Source organism: Oncorhynchus masou, chromosome 6 (assembly GCF_036934945.1).
Source record: "Oncorhynchus masou masou isolate Uvic2021 chromosome 6, UVic_Omas_1.1, whole genome shotgun sequence".
NCBI classification, from domain to species: Eukaryota; Metazoa; Chordata; class Actinopteri; order Salmoniformes; family Salmonidae; genus Oncorhynchus; species Oncorhynchus masou.
In genome coordinates this window covers 6755010-6777509 of record NC_088217.1, presented here as the reverse complement: position 1 = coordinate 6777509, position 22500 = coordinate 6755010, and the positions used below count along the sequence as shown (strand labels likewise).

Genomic DNA, 22500 nt, shown 5'->3' with positions numbered 1-22500 from the left:
TATGTGTGGTGTGTGTGTGGTGTGTGGTGTGTGTGTTGTGTGTGTGTGTTATGTGTTATGTGTGTGTGTGGTATGTGTGTGGTGTGTGTGTGTGGTATGTGTGTGTGGTGTGTGTGTGTGGTATGTGTGTGTGGTATGTGTGTGTTGTGTGGTGTGTGTGTGTTGTGTGGTGTGTATGTGTTGTGTGGTGTGTATGTGTTGTGTGGTGTATGTGTTGTGTGGTGTGTATGTTGTGTGGTGTGTATGTTTTGTGGTGTGTATGTTTTGTGTGGTGTGTGTGTGGTATGTGTGTGGTATGTGTGTGGTATGTGAGTGGTGTGTGTGGTATGTGGTGTGGTATGTGGTGTGGTATATGTGTGGTATATGTGTGGTGTGTGTGTGGTATATGTGTGGTGTGTGTGTGTGGTATGTGTGTGTGTGTGTGTGTGGTATGTGTGTGTGTGTTGTGTGGGTGTTGTGTGGTGTGTGTGGTATGTGTGTGTGGTGTGTGTGTGGTATTTGTGTGTGTGTGGTGTTGTGTGGTGTGTGGTATTGTGTGGTGTGTGGTATGTGTGTGTGGTATGTGTGTGTGGTATGTGTGTGGTGTGTGGTGTGTGGTATGTGTGTGGTGTGTGGTATGTGTGTGGTGTGTGTGTGTGGTGTGTGTATATATAATGTGGTGTGTGTAATATGTGTGGTAATATAATGGTGTGTGTGTAATATATATGTATGTGTGTGTGGTATGTGTGTGGTATTTGTGTGTGTGTGGTGTTGTGTGGTGTGTGGTATTTGTGTGGTGTGTGGTATGTGTGTGTGGTATGTGTGTGTGTGTGTGTGTGGTGTGTGGTGTGTGGTATGTGTGTGGTGTGTGGTATGTGTGTGGTGTGTGTGTGTGGTGTGTGTGGTATATGTGTGGTGTGTGTGGTGTGTGTGGTATATGTGTGGTGTGTGTGTGGTATATGTGTGGTGTGTGTGTGGTATGTGTGTGGTATTTGTGTGTGTGTGGTGTTGTGTGGTGTGTGGTATTGTGTGGTGTGTGGTATGTGTGTGTGGTATGTGTGTGTGTGTGTGTGGTGTGTGGTATGTGTGTGGTGTGTGGTATGTGTGTGGTGTGTGTGTGGTATATGTGTGGTGTGTGTGGTGTGTGTGTGGTATATGTGTGGTGTGTGTGTGGTATATGTGTGGTGTGTGTGTGGTATGTGTGTGTGGTATGTGTGTGTGGTGTGGTGTGGTGTGTGTGTGGTATTTGTGTGTGTGTGGTGTTGTGTGGTGTGTGGTATGTGTGTGTGTGTGTGGTGTGTGTGGTGTGTGGTGTGTGGTATGTGTGTGGTGTGTGTGTGTGGTATGTGTTATGTGTGTGTGTGGTATGTGTGTGTGGTATGTGTGTGTTGTGTGGTGTATGTGTATGTTGTGTGGTGTATGTGTGGTGTGTATGTTGTGTGGTGTGTATGGTGTGTGGTGTGTATGTTGTGTGGTGTGTGTGGTGTGTGGTGTGTGTTATGTGTGTGTGTGGTATGTGTGTGTGGTATGTGTGTGTTGTGTGGTGTATGTGTTGTATGGTGTGTATGCTGTGTGGTATGTGTATGGTGTGTGGTGTGTATGTTGTGTGGTGTGTATGTTGTGTGGTGTGTGTGGTATGTGTGTGGTGTGTGTGGTATGTGTGGTATGTGTGGTGTGTGTGGTATGTGGTGTGGTATGTGTGGTGTGTGTGTGTGTGTGTGTGTGTGTGTGTGTGTGTGTGTGTGTGTGTGTGTGTGTGTGGTGTGTGTGTGGTGTGTGTGTGGTATGTGTGTGTGTGTTGTGTGGGTGTTGTGTGGTGTGTGTGTGGTGTGGTGTGGTGTGTGTGTGGTATTTGTGTGTGTGTGGTGTTGTGTGGTGTGTGGTATGTGTGTGTGTGTGTGGTGTGTGGTGTGTGTGGTGTGTGGTGTGTGGTATGTGTGTGTGTGTGGTGTGTGTTATGTGTGTGTGTGGTATGTGTGTGGTGTGTGTGTGGTATATGTGTGGTGTGTGTGGTATGTGTGTGGTGTGTGTGTGGTATGTGTGTGTGTGTTGTGTGGGTGTTGTGTGGTGTGTGTGGTATGTGTGTGTGGTGTGGTGTGTGTGTGGTATTTGTGTGTGTGTGGTGTGTGGTATGTGTGTGTGTGTGTGTGTGGTGTGTGGTGTGTGTGGTGTGTGGTGTGTGTGGTGTGTGGTGTGTGTTATGTGTGTGTGTGTGGTGTGTGGTGTGTGTGGTGTGTGGTGTGTGGTATATGTGTGGTGTGTGTGTGGTATATGTGTGGTGTGTATGTGGTATATGTGTGGTGTGTGTGTGGTATGTGTGTGGTGTGTGTGTGTGTGTGTGTTGTGTGGGTGTTGTGTGGTGTGTGTGGTATTTGTGTGTGTGTGGTATTTGTGTGTGTGTGGTGTTGTGTGGTGTGTGGTATGTGTGTGTGGTGTGGTATTTGTGTGTGTGTGGTGTTGTGTGGTGTGTGGTATGTGTGTGGTGTGTGGTATGTGTGTGTTGTGTGGTGTATGTGTTGTGTGGTGTATGTGTTGTGTGGTGTGTATGTTGTGTGTGTGTGTGTGTGTGTGTGTGTGTGTGTGTGTGTGTGTGTGTGTGTGTGTGTGTGTGTGTGTGTGTGTGTGTGTGTGGTGTGTGTGGTGTGGTATGTGTGTGGTGTGTGTGTGGTATATGTGTGGTGTGTGTGTGTGTGGTGTATGTGTTGTGTGGTGTGTGTGGTGTATGTGTGGTGTGTGTGGTGTGTGTGTGCGTGTGTGTGGTGTGTGTGGTGTGTGGTGTGTGTGGTGTGTGGTGTGTGTGGTGTGTGTGTGTGTGGTATGTGTGTGTGGTATGTGTTATGTGTGTGTGTGGTATGTGTGTGGTATGTGTGTGTGGTATGTGTTATGTGTGTGTGTGTGGTATGTGTGTGGTGTGTGTGTGGTGTGTGTGTGGTATGTGTGTGGTATGTGTGGGTGTTGTGTGGTATGTGTGTGTGGTGTGTGTGTGTGTGGTATGTGTGTGTGGTATGTGTTATGTGTGTGTGTGGTATGTGTGTGTGGTATGTGTTATGTGTGTGTGTGGTATGTGTGTGGTGTGTGTGTGGTGTGTGTGTGGTATGTGTGTGGTATGTGTGGGTGTTGTGTGGTGTGTGTGGTATGTGTGTGTGGTGTGTGTGTGGTATTTGTGTGTGTGTGGTGTTGTGTGTGTGTGGTATTTGTGTGTGTGTGGTGTTGTGTGGTGTGTGGTATGTGTGTGTGGTATGTGTGTGTGGTATGTGTGTGTGGTATGTGTGTGTGGTATGTGTGTGTGTGTGTGGTGTGTGTGGTGTGTGGTGTGTGGTATGTGTTATGTGTTATGTGTGTGTGTGGTATGTGTGTGTGGTGTGGTATGTGTGTGTTGTGTGGTGTATGTGTTGTATGGTGTGTATGTTGTGTGGTGTGTATGGTGTGTGGTGTGTATGTTGTGTGGTGTGTATGTTGTGTGGTGTGTATGTTGTGTGGTGTGTATGTTGTGTGGTGTGTATGTTGTGTGGTGTGTATGTTGTGTGGTGTGTATGTTGTGTGTGGTGTGTGTGTTATGTGTGTGGTATGTGTGTGGTATGTGTGTGTGTGTGTGTGTGTGTGGTATGTGTGGTATGTGTGTGTTGTGTGTGTGGTATTTGTGTGTGGTATGTGTGTGTGGTGTGTGTGTGTGGTGTGTGTGTGGTGTGTGTGTGGTATGTGTGTGTGTGGTGTGTGTGTGGTATGTGTGTGTGTGGTGTGTGTGTGGTATGTGTGTGTGTGGTGTGTGGTGTGTGTGTGGTATGTGTGTGTGTGGTGTGTGGTGTGTGTGTGTGTGGTATGTGGTGTGGTATGTGTGTGGTGTGTGTGTGTGGTATGTGTTATGTGTGTGTGTGGTATGTGTGTGTGTGGTGTGTGTGTGGTATGTGTGTGTGTGGTGTGTGGTGTGTGTGTGGTATGTGTGTGTGTGGTATGTGTGTGTGTGGTGTGTGGTGTGTGTGTGGTATGTGTGGTGTGTGGTGTGTGTGTGTGTGTGTGTGTGTGGTATGTGGTGTGGTATGTGTGTGGTGTGTGTGTGTGGTATGTGTTATGTGTGTGTGTGGTATGTGTGTGTGGTATGTGTGTGTTGTGTGGTGTATGTGTTGTATGGTGTGTATGTTGTGTGGTGTGTATGTTGTGTGGTGTGTGGTGTGTATGTTGTGTGGTGTGTATGTTGTGTGGTGTGTGTGGTGTGTGTGGTATGTGTGTGGTGTGTGTGGTATGTGTGTGTGGTATGTGGTGTGGTGTGTGTGTGTGTGTGTGGTATGCGTTGTGTGTGTGTGGTATGTGTGTGTGGTATGTGTATGTTGTGTGGTGTGTATGGTGTGTGGTGTGTATGTTGTGTGGTGTGTATGTTGTGTGGTGTGTATGTTGTGTGGTGTGGTGTGTGTGGTGTGTGTGGTATGTGTGTGGTGTGTGTGGTATGTGGTGTGGTATGTGTGTGGTGTGTGTGGTATGTGTGTGGTGTGTGTGTGTGTGTGTGGTATGTGGTGTGGTATGTGTGTGGTGTGTGTGTGTGGTATGTGTTATGTGTGTGTGTGGTATGTGTGTGTGGTATGTGTGTGTTGTGTGGTGTATGTGTTGTATGGTGTGTATGTTGTGTGGTGTGTATGTTGTGTGGTGTGTATGTTGTGTGGTGTGTATGTTGTGTGTGGTGTGTGTGTTATGTGTGTGGTATGTGTGTGTGTGTGTGTGTGTGTGTGTGTGTGTGTGTGTGTGTGTGTGTGTGTGTGTGTGTGTGTGTGTGTGTGTGTGTGTGTGTGTGTGTGTGTGTGTGGTATGTGTGGTATGTGTGTGTTGTGTGGTGTGGTGTGTTCTGTGTGTGGTATTTGTGTGTGGTATGTGTGTGTGGTGTGTGTGTGGTATGTGTGTGTGTGGTATGTGTGTGTGGTATGTGTGTGTGTGGTATGTGTGTGTGTGGTGTGTGGTGTGTGTGTGGTATGTGTGTGTGTGTGTGTGTGTGGTATGTGTGTGTGTGTGTGGTATGTGTGTGTGTGTGTGTGTGTGTGTGTGTGTGTGTGTGTGTGTGTGTGTGTGTGTGTGTGTGTGTGTGTGTGTGTGTGTGGTGTGTGTGGTGTGTGTGTGGTGTGTGGTGTGTGTGGTGTGTGTGTGGTGTGTGTGTGTGTGGTGTGTGTGTGGTGTGTGTGGTGTGTGTGTGTGTGGTGTGTGTGGTGTGTGTGTGTGTGTGTGTGTGTGTGTGTACGATGAGTAACAGCGAACATCCGGCAGAACAGACGATAAACTTGTTCCTCCACTTTTGTGTTTACCCGACTATCTAGGTAACCCTCTACTATCTCAGCTGACATAGGAAATTGTTTTAATAAGGTCATACCATGGATCATTTAGCTATTTGATTTTGAATTTTAATACCCCTTGAAGCATCCAAAAAAAACATTAAAACTTTATTTGATGAAACACTGAATTTGGTCCTACTGCTATTAGCCAATAGAAACACATTGAATAACAGATAGTCCTTACTGCTATTAGCCCATAGAAACACATTGAATAACAGATAGTCCTTACTGCTAATAGAAACACATTGAATAACAGATAGTCCTTACTGCTATTAGCCCATAGAAACACATTGAATAACAGATAGTCCTTACTGCTATTAGCACATAGAAACACATTGAATAACAGATTCACGACATAGAACAGATAGACCCCCCTAACAAAAAAACAAATTCTAAAGGAAGTTTGATCTGAAGTGTCTTTTCTATATCTAAGAGATAAAAGAAAGATCAGGAAATATTTTATTGTTTAGTTTATGTATTTAACTCCTTATTGTTCGGCACTAAACGACCTCCATACAAACTTCCATTTATTTTTTCCTCGAGCAGAAAAACCAACATGTGCGTTGTTGGTACGACACTCGCCTTTCCACAGAGGGGTCGTATTAACGTCTGGCTCAAACCGTGCAGACGATTTAGTGAGAAGACGGATATTTTTGGTTCAGGATGTCCCGTGGTCTGACACACCACACCACACCACACCACTCCACACCACTCCACACCACACCACTCCACACCACACCACACCACACCACTCCACTCCACACCACTCCACACCACACCACACCACTCCACACCACACCACTCCACACCACTCCACACCACTCCACACCACACCACACCACTCCACTCCACACCACTCCACACCACTCCACACCACTCCACACCACACCACACCACACCACTCCACACACCACACCACTCCAGCTCAGCCACTCGTCAACGCAGAAGTGTGATAGACGGACGCGGTGGACTGAGACATGGGATTGCAAAATAAATATATCTCCAGCTTAAACTGACAGATTTTGATAGGGATTTTTTTTGTATTATGCTAATTTGATCTTCACGGGGCCGCGGATATGGACAATGAGGGGGGGGGGGGGGGGATTCAGTGTGGTGTGCTGAATTCAGCAAGGCTACAGGAGCGGTTACCTTTCCATGTGAATTGCAAAAATCACTGAAGCTTTTATATCTCCCTCTCTAACTTTAAGCATCAGCTGTCAGAGCAGCTTACCGATCACTGTACCTGTACGTAGCTCATCTGTAAATAGCACACCCAACTACCTCATCCCCCATATTATTACTTACCCTCTTGCTCTTTTGCACCCCAGTATCTCTACTTGCACATCATCATCTGCACATCTATCACACCAGTGTTAATTGCTAAATTGTAGTTATTTCTACTCTATGGCCTATTTATTGCCTTACCTCCCTACTCTTCTACATTTGCACACACTGTACACAGACTGTTCTATTGTGTTATTGACTGTACGTTTGTTTATGTGTAACTCTGTGTTGTTCTTTTTGTTGCACTGCTTTGCTTTGTCTTGGCCAGGTGGCAGTTGTAAATGATAATTTGTTCTCAACTGACCTACCTGGTTAAATGAAAATAAAAATATATATATATTTTTTTTTTTATCACTGCCTTCGGGACAACAGAATAATATGATGACTTCATAAATACTCTTTCCATGTCATTTCACTCCAGTAAGTTGTTTTTAAAATTTTACCTTTATTTAACCAGGCAAGTCAGTTAAGAACAAATTCTTATTTACAATGACGGCCTAGGAACAGAGGGTTAACTGCCTTGTTCAGGGGCAGAACGACAGATTTGTACCCTGTCAGCTCGGGGGTTTGAACTTGCAACCTTCCGGTTACTAGTCCAATGCTCTAACCTCAGATGTACGTTCAGCCAGTAGAGACAAAGGCCAAGTCCTTGTGTGAAGTAATACGGGTTAGAGGGTAGGGAGCGTTTCTGGACGTGGCCTTGGTCAGCATTCTACACTCTTCCTTTTCAAACCGTGAAATATCTACCCGATGAGCCGCGGCGACAACGTCCTCTTATGACATCACAATACCCCCAAACAAACAAGTTAAATTAAACAAAATCATTCAAATCGACCAATTCACTTAATTAACCAACGGAATTAAATCCTGCGCCGTCTCACCTGAGCCAATCGCCTGAGCAGCAGTTCAGCGGAGGGGCGTGTCCAGTCGAGGAAGATCTGTGGGACCAGGGTGACTGTCATCTCTAGGACCCGCAGCAGGCTGACGGAAAGATCGAAACACGTAGCGCACACCTTCAGCTGCCTTGTGTCCACAAAGTTACGCTCAGGACGTTCAGCTGCCTGCTGGATCTGGAGGGGAGATTAATAAAAAGGGACTTTAGAGCAGGCTTTCTAAAAACCAAAAATCATATACAGCAGCTTCTCTCCCCCCTCTACTACCCCAACACATTCAATTGTCTTATTACTATCTAGCTATTTGATTATCTATTTTAGGACACTTCGGGAGTAGATGAAAACATATGAAAACATCAAGGAAGATCGCAAGGTAATAATTGTGTGTGTGTGTGTGTGTGTGTACACAAAATAATATATATGCATTGCTTTCAAATGCGATTTTTGCCACGATCCCTTTAAATGTGTACGGCAAGGCCCGGAGGAGGGACAGACACGCACAGTGCCTTTTGAAAGTATGCACACATTTTGATGTGTTACAGCCTGAATTTAAAATGGATACATGTAAAATATATATATATATTATATATATATATATATATATACACACACACTGCTCAAAAAAAATAAAGGGAACACTAAAATAACACATCCTAGATCTGAATGAAATATTCTTATTAAATACTTTTTTTATTTTCTAGTTGAATGTGCTGACAACAAAATCACACAAAAATTAATCAATGGAAGTCAAATGTACCAACCCATGGAGGTCTGGATTTGGAGTCACACTCAAAATTAAAGTGGAAAACCACACTACAGGCTGATTCAACTTAGTAATGTCATTAAAACAAGTCAAAATGAGGCTCAGTAGTGTGTGTGGCCTCCACGTGCCTGTATGACCTCCCTACAACGCCTGGGCATGCTCCTGATGAGGTGGCGGATGGTCTCCTCCACCACAGTCTGTGGTGCAACGTGGCGTTGGTGGATGAAGCGAGACATGATGTCCCAGATGTGCTCAATTGGATTCAGGTCTGGGGAACGGGCGGGCCAGTCCATAGCATCAATGCCTTCCTCTTGCAGGAACTGCTGACACACTCCAGCCACATGAGGTCTAGCATTGTCTTGCAATAGGAGGAACCCAGGGCCAACCGCACCAGCATATGGTCTCACAAGGAGTCTGAGGATCTCATCTCGGTACCTAATGGCAGTCAGGCAGTCGAGCACATGGAGGGCTGACCCACCGCCAAACGGGTCATGCTGGAGGATGTTGCAGGCAGCAGAACGTTCTCCACGCCGTTTCCAGACTGTCACGTCTGTCACATGTGCTCAGTGTGAACCTGATTTCATCTGTGAAGAGCACAGGAAGCCAGTGACAAATTGCCAATCTTGGTGTTCTCTGGCAAATGAAAAACATCCTGCACGGTCTTGGGCTGTAAGCACAACCCCCACCTGTGGACATCGGGCCCTCATACCACCCTCATGGAGTCTGTTTCTGACCGTTTGAGCAGACACATGCAGATTTTTGGCCTGCTGGAGGTCATTTTGCAGGGCTCTGGTAGTGCTCCTCCTGCTCCTCCTTGCACAAATGCAGAGGTAGCGGTCCTGCTGCTGGGTTGTTGCCCTCCTCCACGTCTCCTGATGTACTGGCCTGTCTCTTGGTAGCGCCTCCATGCTCTGGACACTACGCTGACAGACACAGCAAACCTTCTTGCCACAGCTCGCATTGATGTGCCATCCTGGATGAGCTGCACTACCTGAGCCTCTTGTGTGGGTTGTAGACTCCGTCTCATGCTACCGCTAGAGTGAAAGCACCTCCAGCATTCAAAAAGTGACCAAAACATCAGCCAGGAAGCAAAGGAACTGAGAAGTGGTCTGTGGTCACCACCTGCAGAACCACTCCTTTATTGGGGGTGTCTTGCTAATTGCCTATAATTTCCACCTGTTGTCTATTCCATTTGCACAACAGCAAGTGAAATTTATTGTCAATCAGTGTTGCTTCCAAAGTGGACAGTTTGATTTCACAGAAGTGTGATTGACTTGGAGTTACATTGTGTTGTTTAAGTGTTCCCTTGATTTTTTTTGAGCAGTGTAGCCTACACACAATGTACCATAATGTCAAGGTGGACCTACGCATAATAAAAATATTCCAAAACATGCATCCTGTTTGCACCAAGGCACTAAAGTAATACTGAAAACTAAATTTGATTTGATAAATGTTACGTTTGGGGCAAATCCAATACAACACATTACCGAGTACCACTCTCCATATTTTCAAGCATAGTGGTGCCTGCATCAGGTTATGGGAATGTTTGTAAACGTTAAGTACTGGGGAGTTTTTCAGGAAAAGAATAGAAACTTAATGGAGTTAAGCACTGGCAAAATCCGAGAGGAAAACCTGGTTCAGTCTGCTTTATACCAGACACTGGGAGCTACGCATGGCCTGTCGGCAAACTTCAAACACTGTATATACTATTAACTAGGGTCCTGCCCAAGCTTGCTCTAGCAAACTTGCAACATTGTATAAAATATTCTGGGCTCGCAAGAGTTTCTCCATGTCAGTGAGCTCGGGACAGACATAGCTGGAGGCTATTCTACACAAGGGATAAGCACTTATCAGGTAGGTCTAGTTGACATTTCCACTGGATCAGAGCATGATATGTTTCCCTTTCACGCTGAGTGGTTATCAAAAAAAAAGGGAGAGCTGGAGATATTTTCCAAAAGATTACCCAAAATTTCCACAAATTCACTTTTAACAAGGCACACCTGTTAATTGAAATACATTCCAAGTAACTACCTCATGAAGCTGGTTGAGAGAATGCCAAGTGTGTGCAAAGCTGTCATCAAGGCAAAGCGTGGCTACTTTGAAGAGGCTCAAATATATTTTGATATGTTTCACACTTACTTGTTTACTACATGATTCCGTGTGTTATATTTAATAGTTTGGATGTCTTCACTATTATTCTACAATGTAGAAAAAAGTAAAAAATAAAATAAAGAAAAACCCTTTGAATAAGTAAGTGTGTCCAAATGTTTGAACGGAACAGTACATTGGAGGAACTATTGTCATTCTCAATGGATGTAAATACAGACTGGGTTTGCTTGCTGTTTGAGGTGAAGAAAACATTACTTTGAGAAGCTCCACAAGTTATTAGTGGGGATGCATTAAGCCAATCAGAAATACTATCAGATCCCCAAATGGGCACATTTATATGACTAGATTTGCACGCAGGCCAGGTAACCTATAGGCCTACTTCTATGTGTAAATCAAGCCAGGTAACCTATAGGCCTACTTCTATGTGTAAATCAGGCCAGGTAACCTATAGGCCTACTTCTATGTGTAAATCAGGCCAGGTAACCTATAGGCCTACTTCTATGTGTAAATCAGGCCAGGTAACCTATAGGCCTACTTCTATGTGTAAATCAAGCCAGGTAACCTATAGGCCTACTTCTATGTGTAAATCAAGCCAGGTAACCTATAGGCCTACTTCTATGTGTAAATCAGGCCAGGTAACCTATAGGCCTACTTCTATGTGTAAATCAAGCCAGGTAACGTATAGGCCTTCTTCTATGTGTAAATCAGGCCAGGTAGCCTATAGGCCTACTTCTATGTGTAAATCAGGCCAGGTAGCCGACAAGTCTACTTCTATGTGTAAATCAGGCCAGGTAACCTATATGCCTACTTCTATGTGTAAATCAAGCCAGGTAGACTATAGGCCTACTTCTATTTGGAAATCAAGCCAGGTAGACTATAGGCCTACTTCTATTTGGAAATCAGGCCAGGTAGACTATAGGCCTACTTCTATGTGTAAATCAAGCCAGGTAACCTATAGGCCTACTTCTATGTGTAAATCAGGCCAGGTAGACTAGAGGCCTACTTCTGTGTGTAAATCAGGCCAGGTAGACTAGAGGCCTACTTCTGTGTGTAAATCAGGCCAGGTAACATATAGGCCTACTTCTATGTGTAAATCAGGCCAGGTAGACTAGAGGCCTACTTCTATGTGTAAATCAAGCCAGGTAACCTATAGGCCTACTTCTATGTGTAAATCAAGCCAGGTAACCTATAGGCCTACTTCTATGTGTAAATCAAGCCAGGTAACGTATAGGCCTACTTCTATGTGTAAATCAGGCCAGGTAGCCTATAGGCCCTACTTCTATGTGTAAAGCAGGCCAGGTAGACTAGAGGACTACTTCTGTGTGTAAATCAGGCCAGGTAACCTATAGGCCTACTTCTATGTGTAAATCAGGCCAGGTAGACTAGAGGCCTACTTCTGTGTGTAAATCAGGCCAGGTAACCTATAGGCCTACTTCCATGTGTAAATCAGGCCAGGTAGACTAGAGGCCTACTTCTATGTGTAAATCAGGCCAGGTAACCTATAGGCCTACTTCTATGTGTAAATCAGGCCAGGTAACCTATAGGCCTACTTCTATGTGTAAATCAAGCCAGGTAACCTATAGGCCTACTTCTATGTGTAAATCAAGCCAGGTAACCTATAGGCCTACTTCTATGTGTAAATCAGGCCAGGTAACCTATAGGCCTACTTCTATGTGTAAATCAAGCCAGGTAACGTATAGGCCTACTTCTATGTGTAAATCAGGCCAGGTAGCCTATAGGCCTACTTCTATGTGTAAATCAGGCCAGGTAGCCGACAAGTCTACTTCTATGTGTAAATCAGGCCAGGTAACCTATAGGCCTACTTCTATGTGTAAATCAAGCCAGGTAGACTATAGGCCTACTTCTATTTGGAAATCAAGCCAGGTAGACTATAGGCCTACTTCTATTTGGAAATCAGGCCAGGTAGACTATAGGCCTACTTCTATGTGTAAATCAAGCCAGGTAACCTATAGGCCTACTTCTATGTGTAAATCAGGCCAGGTAGACTAGAGGCCTACTTCTGTGTGTAAATCAGGCCAGGTAGACTAGAGGCCTACTTCTGTGTGTAAATCAGGCCAGGTAACCTATAGGCCTACTTCCATGTGTAAATCAAGCCAGGTAACCTATAGGCCTACTTCTATGTGTAAATCAAGCCAGGTAACCTATAGGCCTACTTCTATGTGTAAATCAAGCCAGGTAACGTATAGGCCTACTTCTATGTGTAAATCAGGCCAGGTAGACTAGAGGCCTACTTCTGTGTATAAATCAGGCCAGGTAGACTAGAGGCCTACTTCAGTGTGTAAATCAGGCCAGGTAGACCATAAGCCTACTTCTATGTGTAAATCAGGCCAGGTAGACTAGAGGCCTACCTCTGTGTGTAAATCAGGCCAGGTAGACTAGAGGCCTACTTCTGTGTGTAAATCAGGCCAGGTAGACTAGAGGTCTACTTCTGTGTGTAAATCAGGCCAGGTAGACTAGAGGACTACTTCTGTGTGTAAATCAGGCCAGGTAACCTATAGGCCTACTTCTATGTGTAAATCAGGCCAGGTAGACTAGAGGCCTACTTCTGTGTGTAAATCAGGCCAGGTAACCTATAGGCCTACTTCCATGTGTAAATCAAGCCAGGTAACCTATAGGCCTACTTCTATGTGTAAATCAAGCCAGGTAACCTATAGGCCTACTTCTATGTGTAAATCAAGCCAGGTAACCTATAGGCCTTCTTCTATGTGTAAATCAAGCCAGGTAACGTATAGGCCTACTTCTATGTGTAAATCAGGCCAGGTAGCCTATAGGCCTACTTCTATGTGTAAATCAGGCCAGGTAGCCGACAAGTCTACTTCTATGTGTAAATCAGGCCAGGTAACCTATATGCCTACTTCTATGTGTAAATCAAGCCAGGTAGACTATAGGCCTACTTCTATTTGGAAATCAGGCCAGGTAGACTATAGGTTCTACTTCTACGTGTAAATCAGGCCAGGTAGACTAGAGGCCTACTTCTGTGTGTAAATCAGGCCAGGTAGACTAGAGGCCTACTTCTGTGTGTAAATCAGGCCAGGTAACCTATAGGCCTACTTCTATGCGTAAATTAGGCCTACTTCTATGTGTAAATCAGGCCTACTTCTGTGTAAATCAGGCCAGGTAGCCTATAGGCCTACTTCTATGTGTAAATCAGGCCAGGTAGACTAGAGGCCTACTTCTATGCGTAAATCAGGCCAGGTAGACTAGAGGCCTACTTCTATGCGTAAATCAGGCCAGGTAGACATTAGGCCTACTTCTATGTGTAAATCAGGCCAGGTAACCTATAGGCCTACTTCTGTGTGTAAATCAGGCCAGGTATACTAGAGGCCTACTTCTGTGTGTAAATCAGGCCAGGTTGACCATAAGCCTACTTCTATGTGTAAATCAGGCCAGGTAGACTAGAGGCCTACTTCTGTGTGTAAATCAGGCCATGTAGACTAGAGGCCTACTTCTGTGTGTAAATCAGGCCAGGTAGACTAGAGGCCTACTTCTGTGTGTAAATCAGGCCAGGTAGACTAGAGGCCTACTTCTGTGTATAAATCAGGCCAGGTAGACTAGAGGCCTACTTCTGTGTGTAAATCAGGCCAGGTAGACTAGAGGCCTACTTCAGTGTGTAAATCAGGCCAGGTAGACCATAAGCCTACTTCTATGTGTAAATCAGGCCAGGTAGACTAGAGGCCTACTTCTGTGTGTAAATCAGGCCAGGTAGACTAGAGGCCTACTTCTGTGTGTAAATCAGGCCAGGTAGACTAGAGGCCTACTTCTATGTGTAAATCAGGCCAGGTAGCCGACAAGTCTACTTCTATGTGTAAATCAGGCCAGGTAACCTATAGGCCTACTTCTATGTGTAAATCAAGCCAGGTAGACTATAGGCCTACTTCTATTTGGAAATCAGGCCAGGTAGACTATAGGTTCTACTTCTACGTGTAAATCAGGCCAGGTAGACTAGAGGCCTACTTCTGTAGTCCTGTGTGGCTCAGTCGGTAGAGCATGGCGCTTGCAACGCCAAGCGTCGTGGGTTCGTTTCCCACTGGGGCCACCCATATGCAAAAAGTAGTGGCCCCAGCCGACTTGTAAGTCGCTTTGGACAAAAGCGTCTGCTAAATGGGATATATTATTATTATTATTATTCTGTGTGTAAATCAGGCCAGGTAGACTAGAGGCCTACTTCTGTGTGTAAATCAGGCCAGGTAACCTATAGGCCTACTTCTATGCGTAAATTAGGCCTACTTCTATGTGTAAATCAGGCCTACTTCTGTGTAAATCAGGCCAGGTAGCCTATAGGCCTACTTCAATGTGTAAATCAGGCCAGGTAGACTAGAGGCCTACTTCTATGCGTAAATCAGGCCAGGTAGACTAGAGGCCTACTTCTATGCGTAAATCAGGCCAGGTAGACATTAGGCCTACTTCTATGTGTAAATCAGGCCAGGTAACCTATAGGCCTACTTCTGTGTGTAAATCAGGCCAGGTATACTAGAGGCCTACTTCTGTGTGTAAATCAGGCCAGGTTGACCATAAGCCTACTTCTATGTGTAAATCAGGCCAGGTAGACTAGAGGCCTACTTCTGTGTGTAAATCAGGCCATGTAGACTAGAGGCCTACTTCTGTGTGTAAATCAGGCCAGGTAGACTAGAGGCCTACTTCTGTGTGTAAATCAGGCCAGGTAGACTAGAGGCCTACTTCTGTGTATAAATCAGGCCAGGTAGACTAGAGGCCTACTTCTGTGTGTAAATCAGGCCAGGTAGACTAGAGGCCTACTTCAGTGTGTAAATCAGGCCAGGTAGACCATAAGCCTACTTCTATGTGTAAATCAGGCCAGGTAGACTAGAGGCCTACTTCTGTGTGTAAATCAGGCCAGGTAGACTAGAGGCCTACTTCTGTGTGTAAATCAGGCCAGGTAGACTAGAGGCCTACCTCTGTGTGTAAATCAGGCCAGGTAGACCATAAGCCTACTTCTATGTGTAAATCAGGCCAGGTAGACTAGAGGCCTACTTCTGTGTGTAAATCAGGCCAGGTAGACTAGAGGCCTACTTCTGTGTGTAAATCAGGCCAGGTAGACTAGAGGCCTACTTCTGTGTGTAAATCAGGCCAGGTAGACTAGAGGCCTACTTCTGTGTGTAAATCAGGCCAGGTAGACTAGAGGCCTACTTCTGTGTGTAAATCAGGCCAGGTAGACTAGAGGCCTACCTCTGTGTGTGTGCATACTTACTTAACATTGACAGGAGCGCTCCAAACAAAATACAATGACTAAATTGACGAAACTCGTCAATAGAATGTAATAAACCTAAACTTGTAAAATAGGTTGTGCGCTCTGCAAAAGTGCCCATTCTGACAAGGAAACCATTAAAAGACTAATAATAATAATAATAATAATAATAGATTGAATTCATTAACAGAAATTATCATAACCAAACATCGTAGATGAGAAATTATAGGAATTAACAGTAAATGGTGACGCGTGTAACGGGGAACCTAACAATCAAGGTAAACAATTCACACAATTAAGTTATTAAACAATGAATGTGCGCACAAATTGGCGAGAGACACTTGCATTGTGCATTTTTAGAGAGACTATCCTTCATGGACTGTGCCCTTCACGCCGGCCTCCGCAATGGATTAGTTCACCGAGACAATTAGTTCACCGAGACGGGCTCAAATCACACAGGTGTCTCGTTTGCCATTAAAAGAAATATATATATATATTTGACAAAAAAAACAACAAAAAGAAGTTGGTTAAACAAAAGCCTATTGACCAAACAATCGACTAATTATAATTGGGGTCAGCCCTAGCAGGAAGTGATGTCGATTTCTATGCTCACCTCCTGGATCATGCCTATAAACTCTGAAAAGGCCCAGTTGAGCTGGTTGAGAACAGAATTGAGGAAGGAGGCGGCCATGTCTTTATCCAGAGAGAGCAGCTCCGCCATGTGTCTCTGCAGCAGGAGGGACGGGCACGGCTCTGTAACGACCAATCAGAGAGGAGAATACTGTCACACAACCAATTAGAGGAGAGAATACTGCAGGTTTCACACCAGGGCCACGTTCAGTTGGGCCAAAGACCCTTTGTTTACGGAACACCATGGCAAAACGTTTTGAAACTTACAGAAATAAAAAAATAAGTGTTTGTCTTCTGTTTTAATTTGTTTTATTCACAAGTCCCAGCAGCAGATTATACAGCCCTATCTAACTCATAGCATGACGCTGTGCAGAGTGGGGGTTGATATGACAGTATACAGAATAGATTGATCAAAGACACACATATCCCCCCCTGCATGATACTAATTACATACTAACCATTACAGATTTCACATCATGACACATTCTATTCAGATTGTATAAAGAGATGCACTGGACCACAATGGCTGAGGCAAGACGTGCCAGAGGCTGAGGCAGGACGTGCCCGAGGCTGAGGCAGGACGTGCCCGAGGCTGAGGCAGGACGTGCCAGAGGCTGAGGCAGGACGTGCCAGAGGCTGAGGCAGGACGTGCCAGAGGCTGAGGCAGGACGTGCCAGGACGTGCCCGAGGCTGAGGCAGGACGTGCCAGAGGCTGAGGCGGGACGTGCCAGAGGCTGAGGCGGGACGTGCCAGAGGCTGAGTCGGGACGTGCCAGAGACTGAGGCAGGACGTGCCAGAGGCTGAGGCAGGACGTGCCAGAGGCTGAGGCAGGACGTGCCCGAGGCTGAGGCAGGACGAGACAGAGGCTGAGGCAGGACGTGCCAGAGGCTGTGGGTGAAACAGGACGTGCCAGAGGCTGAGGCAGGACGTGCCAGAGGCTGAGGCAGGACGTGCCAGAGGCTGAGGCAGGACGTGCCAGAGGCTGAGGCAGGACGTGCCAGAGGCTGAGGCGGGACGTGCCAGAGGCTGAGGCGGGACGTGCCAGAGGCTGAGGCGGGACGTGCCAGAGGCTGAGTCGGGACGTGCCAGAGGCTGAGGCAGGACGTGCCCGAGGCTGAGGCAGGACGAGACAGAGGCTGAGGCAGGACGTGCCAGAGGCTATGGGTGAAACAGGACGCCAGAGGCTGAGGCAGGACGCCAGAGGCTGTGGGTGAAACAGGACGCCAGAGGCTGTGGGTGAAACAGGACGCCAGAGGCTGTGGGTGAAGCCTGAATTACCAGGCGACAAAGCCAAAGTAACATGCTTGCTTGATGTCTGGTGGTACAAGTAGGAAAGTAAACAAATACCATTTGTATCTCGGGCTCTGCCCTGTTGCCTCCCGACAGCTGTTTCCCAGAAGCAGTTTTTTGAGACAACATCCATTCATCCCATACTGTGGAGGACCTCTCATCCCGTACTGTGGAGGACCTCTCATCCCGTACTGTGGAGGACCTCTCATCCCGTACTGTGGAGGACCTCTCATCCCGTACTGTGGAGGACCTCTCATCCCGTACTGTGGAGGACCTCTCATCCCGTACTGTGGAGGACCTCTCATCCCGTACTGTGGAGGACCTCTCATCCCGTACTGTGGAGGACCTCTCATCCCGTACTGTGGAGGACCTCTCATCCCGTACTGTGGAGGACCTCTCATCCCGTACTGTGGAGGACCTCTCATCCCGTACTGTGGAGGACCTCTCATCCCGTACTGTGGAGGACCTCTCATCCCGTACTGTGGAGGACCTCTCATCCCGTACTGTGGAGGACCTCTCATCCCGTACTGTGGAGGACCTCTCATCCCGTACTGTGGAGGACCTCTCATCCCGTACTGTGGAGGACCTCTCATCCCGTACTGTGGAGGACCTCTCATCCCGTACTGTGGAGGACCTCATCCCGTACTGTGGAGGACCTCATCCCGTACTGTGGAGGACCTCATCCCGTACTGTGGAGGACCTCATCCCGTACTGTGGAGGATAGGCTGTAAATGTAACACCTTATCCCAGAGAGGGAGAGAGCGACAGAGAGAAATATCCACATCCCACATGACTAAAGCATTGTAACGTCGCTCTTGAAGGACAAGGGATTCTCAATAAACCTCGTCAAGCGTACCAACCAATCATTGAGCAGGACAGTGTTGTCGCTCTTTAAGGAGAGATAACCTTTAGATTTAATTAACTTCACACAATAATGTTCTATACGCTGTGTGGCTGCACACTGGCCTACAGAGACTAGCCAGGGGATGTACTGGGTAGTTTTCGGACAGAGGACAGCAGCGTGAAGCGGGTGTATTGTATGGATGAATAGATGCTCACCTCCTCTGGCTCCCACCGAGCTGATGGAGGGTAATGTTCTATTATTCTGCCTGACGTCTCGCCCCTCCTCCCTCCTCTCTTCAACCCACCCAGGGACTGTCTGGGGAGATTGGATAAGGGATTGATGGTTGGACAGTATGTTATATTACCCTGCCCAATCTCTCCTTTCCTTTCTCATTACAAACGTTGCCTTCACACCTCCTCCAGTCCACCCATCACTGTCCTCCACATAGATACATGATGTTTCCCTCCACAGCCATAGATACATGATGTTTCCCTCCACAGCCATAGATACATGATGTTTCCTTCCACAGCTATAGATACATGATGTTTCCCTCCACAGCCATAGATACATGATGTTTCCCTCCACAGCCATAGATACATGATGTTTCCCTCCACAGCCATAGATACATGATGTTTCCCTCCACAGCCATAGATACGTGATGTTTCCTTCCACAGCCATAGATACATGATGTTTCCCTCCACAGCCATAGATACATGATGTTTCCCTCCACAGCCATAGATACATGATGTTTCCTTCCACAGCCATAGATACATGATGTTTCCCTCCACAGCCATAGATACATGTTTCCCTCCACAGCCATAGATACATGATGTTTCCTTCCACAGCCATAGATACATGTTTCCCTCCACAGCCATAGATACATGATGTTTCCTTCCACAGCCATAGATACATGATGTTTCCTTCCACAGCCATAGATACATGATGTTTCCCTCCACAGCCATAGATACATGTTTCCCTCCACAGCCATAGATACATGATGTTTCCTTCCACAGCCATAGATACATGTTTCCCTCCACAGCCATAGATACATGATGTTTCCCTCCACAGCCATAGATACATGATGTTTCCCTCCACAGCCATAGATACATGATGTTTCCTTCCACAGCCATAGATACATGATGTTTCCTTCCACAGCCATAGATACATGATGTTTCCTTCCACAGCCATAGATACACGATGTTTCCCTCTAGAGCCATAGATACACAATGTTTCCCTCCACAGCCATAGATACATGATGTTTCCCTCCACAGCCATAGATACATGATGTTTCCTTCCACAGCCATAGATACACGATGTTTCCCTCTAGAGCCATAGATACACAATGTTTCCCTCCACAGCCATAGATACATGATGTTTCCCTCCACAGCCATAGATACATGATGTTTCCCTCCACAGCCATAGATACATGATGTTTCCCTCCACAGCCATAGATACATGATGTTTCCCTCCACAGCCATAGATACATGATGTTTCCTTCCACAGCCATAGATACGTGATGTTTCCCTCCACAGCCATAGATACACAATGTTTCCCTCCACAGCCATAGATACATGATGTTTCCCTCCACAGCCATAGATACATGATGTTTCCTTCCACAGCCATAGATGCATGATGTTTCCTTCCACAGCTATAGATACATGATGTTTCCCTCCACAGCCATAGAGACATGATGTTTCCCTCCACAGCCACATGATGTTTCCTTCCACAGCTATAGATACATGATGTTTCCCTCCACAGCCATAGAGACATGATGTTTCCCTCCACAGCCATAGAGACATGATGTTTCCCTCCACAGCTATAGATACATGATGTTTCCCTCCACAGCCATAGATACATGATGTTTCCTTCCACAGCCATAGATGCATGATGTTTCCTTCCACAGCTATAGAGACATGATGTTTCCCTCCACAGCCATAGAGACATGATGTTTCCTTCCACAGCCATAGATACATGATGTTTCCCTCCACAGCCATAGAGACATGATGTTTCCCTCCACAGCTATAGATACATGATGTTTCCTTCCACAGCCATAGATACATGATGTTTCCTTCCACAGCCATAGATACGTGATGTTTCCCTCCACAGCCATAGATACACAATGTTTCCCTCCACAGCCATAGATACATGATGTTTCCCTCCACAGCCATAGATACATGATGTTTCCTTCCACAGCCATAGATGCATGATGTTTCCTTCCACAGCTATAGATACATGATGTTTCCCTCCACAGCCATAGAGACATGATGTTTCCCTCCACAGCCACATGATGTTTCCTTCCACAGCTATAGATACATGATGTTTCCCTCCACAGCCATAGAGACATGATGTTTCCCTCCACAGCCATAGAGACATGATGTTTCCCTCCACAGCTATAGATACATGATGTTTCCCTCCACAGCCATAGATACATGATGTTTCCCTCCACAGCCATAGATACATGATGTTTCCCTCCACAGCCATAGAGACATGATGTTTCCCTCCACAGCCATAGAGACATGATGTTTCCCTCCACAGCTATAGATACATGATGTTTCCCTCCACAGCCATAGATACATGATGTTTCCTTCCACAGCCATAGATGCATGATGTTTCCTTCCACAGCTATAGAGACATGATGTTTCCCTCCACAGCCATAGAGACATGATGTTTCCTTCCACAGCTATAGATACATGATGTTTCCTTCCACAGCCATAGATACATGATGTTTCCCTCCACAGCCATAGAGACATGATGTTTCCCTCCACAGCTATAGATACATGATGTTTCCTTCCACAGCCATAGATACATGTTTCCTTCCACAGCCATAGATACATGATGTTTCCCTCCACAGCCATAGATACATGATGTTTCCCTCCACAGCCATAGATACATGATGTTTCCTTCCACAGCCATAGATGCATGATGTTTCCTTCCACAGCTATAGATACATGATGTTTCCCTCCACAGCCATAGAGACATGATGTTTCCCTCCACAGCCACATGATGTTTCCTTCCACAGCTATAGATACATGATGTTTCCCTCCACAGCCATAGAGACATGATGTTTCCCTCCACAGCCATAGAGACATGATGTTTCCCTCCACAGCTATAGATACATGATGTTTCCCTCCACAGCCATAGATACATGATGTTTCCCTCCACAGCCATAGATACATGATGTTTCCCTCCACAGCTATAGATACATGATGTTTCCTTCCACAGCCATAGATACATGATGTTTCCCTCCACAGCCATAGATACCCTCCACAGCCATAGATACATGATGTTTCCCTCCACAGCCATAGATACATGATGTTTCCCTCCACAGCCATAGATACATGATGTTTCCCTCCACAGCTATAGATACATGATGTTTCCCTCCACAGCCAAAGATACATGATGTTTCCCTCCACAGCCATAGATACATGATGTTTCCCTCCACAGCCATAGATACATGATGTTTCCTTCCACAGCCATAGATACATGATGTTTCCTTCCACAGCCATAGATACATGATGTTTCCCTCCACAGCCATAGATACATGATGTTTCCCTCCACAGCTATAGATACATGATGTTTCCCTCCACAGCTATAGATACATGATGTTTCCCTCCACAGCTATAGTTACATGATGTTTCCCTCCACAGCTATAGATACATGATGTTTCCCTCCACAGCTATAGATACATGTTTCCCTCCACAGCCATAGATACATGATGTTTCCCTCCACAGCCATAGATACATGATGTTTCCTTCCACAGCCATAGATACATGATGTTTCCCTCCACAGCCATAGATACATGATGTTTCCCTCCACAGCTATAGATACATGATGTTTCCCTCCACAGCTATAGATACATGATGTTTCCCTCCACAGCTATAGATACATGATGTTTCCCTCCACAGCTATAGATACATGATGTTTCCTTCCACAGCCATAGATACGTGATGTTTCCTTCCACAGCCATAGATACGTGATGTTTCCCTCCACAGCCATAGATACGTGATGTTTCCCTCCACAGCCATAGATACGTGATGTTTCCCTCCACAGCTATAGATACATGATGTTTCCTTCCACAGCCATAGATACGTGATGTTTCCTTCCACAGCCATAGATACGTGATGTTTCCCTCCACAGCCATAGATACGTGATGTTTCCCTCCACAGCCATAG

The 22500-nt window shown here is 46.0% G+C and overlaps 1 protein-coding gene across 3 annotated transcripts in view; it reads right to left on the bottom strand.

The window, feature by feature from the left end:
• Positions 1-22500, bottom strand: part of LOC135541322 (E3 ubiquitin-protein ligase RNF123) — a 268130-nt gene that overhangs the window by 161406 nt on the left and 84224 nt on the right. For all 3 annotated transcript variants that reach the window (XM_064967483.1, XM_064967484.1, XM_064967485.1), the window contains exons 31-32: positions 16178-16317; positions 7457-7645 (exon numbers count right to left, since the gene is read on the bottom strand). In XM_064967483.1, coding sequence (XP_064823555.1) covers positions 7457-7645; positions 16178-16317 — 329 coding nt within the window. The remainder of the gene's footprint in view (positions 1-7456; positions 7646-16177; positions 16318-22500) is intronic.